Source organism: Callionymus lyra, chromosome 14 (genome assembly GCF_982586985.1).
Source record: "Callionymus lyra chromosome 14, fCalLyr1.hap1.1, whole genome shotgun sequence".
In the NCBI taxonomy this organism is placed as follows: Eukaryota; Metazoa; Chordata; class Actinopteri; order Syngnathiformes; family Callionymidae; genus Callionymus; species Callionymus lyra.
The window spans coordinates 2,827,824-2,834,848 of NC_141831.1; the positions used below are offsets into that span (position 1 = coordinate 2,827,824).

The 7,025-nt window shown below is 42.3% G+C and overlaps 1 protein-coding gene across 2 annotated transcripts in view; it reads left to right on the forward strand.

The window, feature by feature from the left end:
* Positions 1–7,025, forward strand: part of nectin3b (nectin cell adhesion molecule 3b) — a 53,847-nt gene that overhangs the window by 32,630 nt on the left and 14,192 nt on the right. The window contains exon 6 of one of the 2 annotated variants that reach the window (XM_087807969.1): positions 2,103–3,946. The exons of the other annotated variant lie outside the window; for it this stretch is intronic. Coding sequence (XP_087664095.1) covers positions 2,103–2,713 — 611 coding nt within the window. The 3' untranslated portion in view covers positions 2,714–3,946. Of the gene's footprint in view, positions 1–2,102; positions 3,947–7,025 lie in introns of those variants that run through there. 2 annotated transcript variants of the gene reach the window in all.

A 7,025-nucleotide genomic window follows, 5' to 3' on the forward strand; every position in this document is an offset into this window, starting at 1 on the left:
GTTAGCATCATTTATAAAGTTTTATGTGTGCGTCTTCACCTTATGCTAACGAGCTAAGTTGTTAGCATCATTTATAAAGTTTTATGTGTGCGTCTTCACCGTATGCTAACGAGCTAAGTTGTTAGCGTCATTTATAAAGTGTTATGTGTCCGTCTTCACCGTATGCTAACGAGCTAAGTTGTTAGCATCATTTATAAAGTGTTATGTGTCCGTCTTCACCGTATGCTAACGAGCTAAGTTGTTAGCGTCATTTATAAAGTGTTGTGTCCGTCTTCACCGTATGCTAACGAGCTAAATTGTTAGCATCATTTATAAAGTGTTATGTGTACGTCTTCACCGTATGCTAACGAGCTAAGTTGTTAGCGTCATTTATAAAGTGTTATGTGTGCGTCTTCACCGTATGCTAACGAGCTAAGTTGTTAGCGTCATTTATAAAGTGTTATGTGTGTGTACAAGGATTTATGATTGATTTGCTGATATCACGACGCGCCGGCGGCTCCTCTCTGATGTCGCTCAGTTTCGCGGGAAACCGATGCAAGTCCCGCGAGACTGAGCGTTATAAGAGATATTTTTCTACCATCATGTCGACACCGAAGCGTTGAAATAAACGAAAGGGAAAAATCATCGTTTACTTCTCTAGACTCCGGACCTACTATACAGTACTCTCACCAGCGCGTGCATGTGGCTACATTTTTAGGTGAATATCGCACTTGCTTCATATATCCTGCAGCCCATATCCATACATTGCTGTTGAAAGTCGATGTGTGTAACACTAACACATTATTTTTAATTATATTTGTTACACTTTTATGAATCAAAAGCATCCGTTTCCTTTTTTTTTCACTCATTTCGTCAACATGGATGCTCGATCCAATTGTAATTGATAAAGTTTTAACAGACGCTTTTCATGAGATTTCTCCCCTTCAATCTATTCTACGAACACGTAGGTGTGAGTCCAGGTCGAACTGAGCTCGTCGTAAGAACAGATGTTTGAGACGATGATCATCTAACTTTTCTATTTTCTCCCTTAAACGATGTCATTGTTCACTAGAGAGTTAAGGCTGCAAAATATTGTTTTGATCTCAATTTAATTGATATCTGAACCATTTAAACTGTTTTAACGCAAGATTTTAACTTCACTCATGTTCTCATGTCGACAGTTTTCAGAATAATCTGTTCTTTTTAGAGTTTCAGACAAAAATGTTTGTTCATTTTAATGTAATGTAGTGACTGTTGCTCAGTTGACTTCTTCTGATCTGAAAAGATCTAAACGGGAAGTGAAGATCGTGATCTTTTCAGAGCTCATACAGTCAAACGTCTACCCTAGAAGTACTCACGATATTTACCCAGAGTACTTCCTGTCTGTGTAGCTTTTTATTCTTTAAACTTCTACTACAAACGAGCGTAAAATATAGATTTATTTTATTTATTTCTGATCAATTCTTCTCACGTGAAGCTTCAATAACAGTCGAGCAGTTTGAAGGTATTTGGATGTTTTTAAGTGTTTTTGCACGAAGACACTTGAGCTCCAGTCGCTACATTAAAATGAACAAACATTTTTGTCTCAAAATGGAACAGATGACTCTGAAGATCATCAGTCGACATGAGAGAAGATCGATGAACGATCGCTTGAATAACTTGATATTAAAGACAAAAAACACTCGCGATGTGTCTCAATACTAAAGATGTAGTATTGTAATACATCCATGTAGTATTGTAATACATCCATGTAGTATTGTAATACATCCATGTAGTATTGTAATACATCCATGTAGTATTGTAATACATCCATGTAGTATTGTAATACATCGATGTAGAATTGTAATACATCGATGTAGTATTGTGACACATCGATGTATTACAATACATACATCACAATACTACATCAATGTAGTATTGTAATACATCGATGTAGTATTGTGACACATCCATGTACTATTGTAATGTATAATATATATTTAGTGGTGAAACCTGTATATTTTGCAGCCTGGCGTTGAGTGTGTTCTCCCGTCTGTCCTAGTTGAAATACTGCTAGTTGACATTCTCTCGTCTGTTCATCCTCCTCTTCCTCCTTCCCTCCCTCCTCACCTTCTCTCCATTAGATCCTCCCACCATGCCTTCCACCATCACTGCTCCCGTCCTCACCGCCTCCTCCACCTTAGACGATCGGGGTCGCGCCCCCTTCGACTCCCCGACCCTGCGACCCCTGGCCGAGGGGAACCTGGGGTCGGTGGTGGGGGGCGCGGTGGGCGGGGCCTTGTTCCTCCTGCTGCTGCTGACCCTGGTGGGCGTCCTGTACCTGAGGAAGCAGCAGACCTTCCACGGGAACTACTACGAGGCCAAGCCGTGCGCGGGTCCCGGCGACCTCGCCAAAGCCCCCGCCGAGCACGAGCTCCGCCCGACCAAAGCCAGACCCGGAGGCAAGGACCAGGACCGCGAGGAGTGGGGCGACCTCAAGCAGGAGCGCCGCAACTACGGCTACGGCGCCGACGAGTATCCGCCCAACGGCTACACCCGGGCCATGAGGGAGAGCAGCCAGAACCAGAACCAGTACCAGGGTCCTCGCCAGCCCAGGAGCGCCAGGTACCCGCACTCGCCCACCGGGAACGGGACCTCGTACCAGTCCGAAGACTGCTACGACAGCGGGCCCGACGGCGACTACGTGTCCCACCAAGACGGCTCGGTCATCTCGCGCCGGGAGTGGTACGTCTGAGGAGGACCAGCGGGAGCGGGAACTTTGTAGTTGGGTTTTAGCACCGAGGTGTCACGACCGGTCGAGGAGATCCTGGACGTAGCTCTAGTGTTCAGGGACCCTCGGACCCCCGAGAACATTTTGTTTACACCGACCGAGGCGGTCTTCGGAGCCGGTTCTGGGAGGAAACGACGGAGACGACATGAAGATCGACCGTGTCGTCGGATCACAGCGTGGAGGTCGACTCGACAAGATGAACGGACGAGATGTTGAGAAGACGTTGAACATCCTGCAGACAGTGTTGTCGTCACCAGGTGGCGCCGTCGGGTCGATCGTCACAGTTGTGTAGCGTTCCGACGACGCACACACCAGTGACGACACAATAATCTTCCGCTCGACAGAATTCCCAACTTTACCACAATTAAAGAGGAACTTCGGAGGCTTCTGTTCGTTCTTATGCAAATGAGCCGAGAAGAAAGATGGACGAGTCCAAGGTCGATGGCTTCTGCTGCACCTTCAGTGGTCCTCGCACTCGTCCGCTCACACAATCTGGGTTTGTTCTGCTGCGACCCGGGACTGTGGGAACGAGGATGAGCGTCACAAAGAAGTCATTGACGAGCCGCCGGTCTAATGAGCCTGGACTACCTTCGGTCTCCAACACTGCCACCATAGATGCTCCGCTAGAAATCAGGGTTTTTGTCAGAAGAGCGAGTCGAGCCTCTCGTGGATGTTTTGTATCCTGGAGTCGAAGATGAGTTTTCGTTGGATCACTTTCCTTCTGTACAGGATTTCCTTTACCTGACGATGATCTTAGTTTCTCTAGTGACCAGGAACAAACCCTCGTTATGTTAATAATGAACATTTAAACGTGAGACTCTGAGAAAAGAAGATGAATCAAGTATTGTCTCCAGATGTTCAAAAGTGTTTTTGATGGTCAGATTCATTAAAAAAAGATTGAGGTCGACAGGTATCGAGGCAGCTTTTGATGTTTTTCTTAATGAACGTTTCCGTCGTTTATTTTTGTAGATGTTCTGTAAAGTTGACTTTGTATCGAACAAAACTAGTGCCTTAGACTCTAGAAGTTTGTTTCGTTTGGACCCGGATCACGTGCCATATTCACAGTGTGTCGCCAGAACCGGAGCTGGAACCGGATCCGAGTGTCGTCCGGACCCTGGTGTTGTGTGTACATACGGAGTTTTGTGTTGAGATGTCACTGGAGGCTCGAGGCGTCGACGCCCTGAGGTTTGATTTCAATAAAGCACTTTAGCACCTGCGAGGTCTTGAGGTTCTTCTGCTGCTCGTGTCTTTGTGCTTCACCGATGACATCATCGCTGCTGCAGGAGCCCCCCCCCCTCCCTCAGATCCCACATGATGTAATCACGTTTCCTCGCTTCACCTCCTCTTCACCTCCTCCTCTCATCCTCCTCTCATCCTCCTCTCATCCTCCTCTTCGCTCCTGAAGGATCCAGGACGCTGGAGTTGACACTTGAAGTGAGTTTAGACTCGATTGATCGATTGATCGAAGACGAGCTCGTCGTCCACGACTGGATCTGCAGGAGAGTGTGTTGTTGTGTGTTGTTGTGTTGTTGTTGTGTTGTGTGTTGGATCCTTGATTCTTCCTCACCGACTCCCAGCTGTTCAAATTAAACGCCGAGTGTTTGTCTGGCCCAAAGTCCCCACTCTCCAGCCCATTGACTGTCCCCATGGCAACAAGCTCATCTGGAGCTGCTAATGGAGGCGGTCTTCCCTCCGACGGGTCTACCTGGACGGGGGGGGGGGGTCTACAGGGGGGTGCACCGGGGGGTGCCGTGCTGTGAGGTGAAGCGAGGGATCGTGGTCCCGGGTCTCGGATGAGTCCGGCTCCAGGGGTCACCGTGCAAACGCCTCATTTCTCGTGACCTCTGCGATCTCTCGTCCTTGAGGGCGATGATGTCATCGTGGGTCGAGACCCTCGGATCGACGGGACGATGGTTTCCGACGAGACTTTTCTCCTCGATCTGAAGACTCCAGCGAGTCTCTGGTTCTATGACAACGAGTCGGTGACTTTGAGTTTTTATTTGAATCAGATTCTTCGACCTCATATTTGACCTGTTTTCAGTCAAGATCCTGTGGATCCAGTAGATCCAGTAGATCTCAAATGATTCTCTTCAGTTTTAATTTAATTAAAAACACTTTGAATCAGTGTCTAGTAGCGTTCATACGGACTGAGGCCCCCATGTGGCCCCGAAACAGTGTCACGCTCTGGTGCAACTTAATCTTGATTCATTTAATTTTTACATCTTTTATAAAGATCATCCACTCGTGACGCCATATCTCGTGTCATTAACATAAAAATATAACATTAATAATCAGTGTATCTTTTATAAAGATCATCCACTCGTGACGCCATATGTCGTCATTAGAGTCTGTGATGAAGAAACATAAAAATATAACATTAATAATCGACGTATCTTTTATAAAGATCATCCACTCGTGACGCCATATGTCGTCATTAGAGTCTGTGATAAAGAAACATAAAAATATAACATTAATAATCGACGTATCTTTTATAAAGATCATCCCACTTGTGACGCCATATCTCGTCATTAGAGTCTTTGATAAAAAAAACATAAAAATATAACATTAATAATCGACGTATCTTTTATAAAGATCATCCACTCGTGACGCCATATGTCGTCATTAGAGTCTGTGATAAAGAAACATAAAAATATAACATTAATAATCGACGTATCTTTTATAAAGATCATCCCACTTGTGACGCCATATCTCGTCATTAGAGTCTTTGATAAAAAAAACATAAAAATATAACATTAATAATCGACGTATCTTTTATAAAGATCATCCACTCGTGACGCCATATGTCGTCATTAGAGTCTGTGATGAAGAAACATAAAAATATAACATTAATAATCAGTGTATCTTTTATAAAGATCATCCACTCGTGACGCCATATGTCGTCATTAGAGTCTGTGATGAAGAAACATAAAAATATAACATTAATAATCGATGTATCTTTTATAAAGATCATCCACTCGTGACGCCATATGTCGTCATTAGAGTCTGTGATAAAGAAACATAAAAATATAACATTAATAATCGACGTATCTTTTATAAAGATCATCCACTCGTGACGCCATATGTCGTCATTAGAGTCTGTGATAAAGAAACAAAAATATAACATTAATAATCGACGTATCTTTTATAAAGATCATCCACTCGTGACGCCATATGTCGTCATTAGAGTCTGTGATAAAGAAACAAAAATATAACATTAATAATCGACGTATCTTTTATAAAGATCATCCACTCGTGACGCCATATGTCGTCATTAGAGTCTGTGATAAAGAAACATAAAAATATAACATTAATAATCGACGTATCTTTTATAAAGATCATCCACTCGTGACGCCATATGTCGTCATTAGAGTCTGTGATAAAGAAACATAAAAATATAACATTAATAATCAGTGTATCTTTTATAAAGATCATCCACTCGTGACGCCATATGTCGTCATTAGAGTCTGTGATAAAGAAACATAAAAATATAACATTAATAATCGACGTATCTTTTATAAAGATCATCCACTCGTGACGCCATATGTCGTCATTAGAGTCTGTGATGAAGAAACATAAAAATATAACATTAATAATCGGTGTATCTTTTATAAAGATCATCCACTCGTGACGCCATATGTCGTCATTAGAGTCTGTGATAAAGAAACATAAAAATATAACATTAATAATCGACGTATCTTTTATAAAGATCATCCACTCGTGACGCCATATGTCGTCATTAGAGTCTGTGATAAAAAAACATAAAAATATAACATTAATAATCGATGTATATTTAATAAAGATCATCCACTTGTGACGCCATATCTCGTCATTAGAGTCTGTGATAAAAAAACATAAAAATATAACATTAATAATCGACGTATCTTTTATAAAGATCATCCCACTCGTGACGCCATATGTCGTCATTAGAGTCTGTGATAAAGAAACAAAAATATAACATAAATAATCGACGTATCTTTTATAAAGATCATCCACTCGTGACGCCATATGTCGTCATTAGAGTCTGTGATAAAGAAACATAAAAATATAACATTAATAATCGATGTATCTTTAATAAAGATCATCCACTTGTGACGCCATATCTCGTCATTAGAGTCTGTGATAAAGAAACATAAAAATATAACATTAATAATCGACGTATCTTTTATAAAGATCATCCACTCGTGACGCCATATGTCGTCATTAGAGTCTGTGATAAAGAAACATAAAAATATAACATTAATAATCGACGTATCTTTTATAAAGATCATCCACTCGT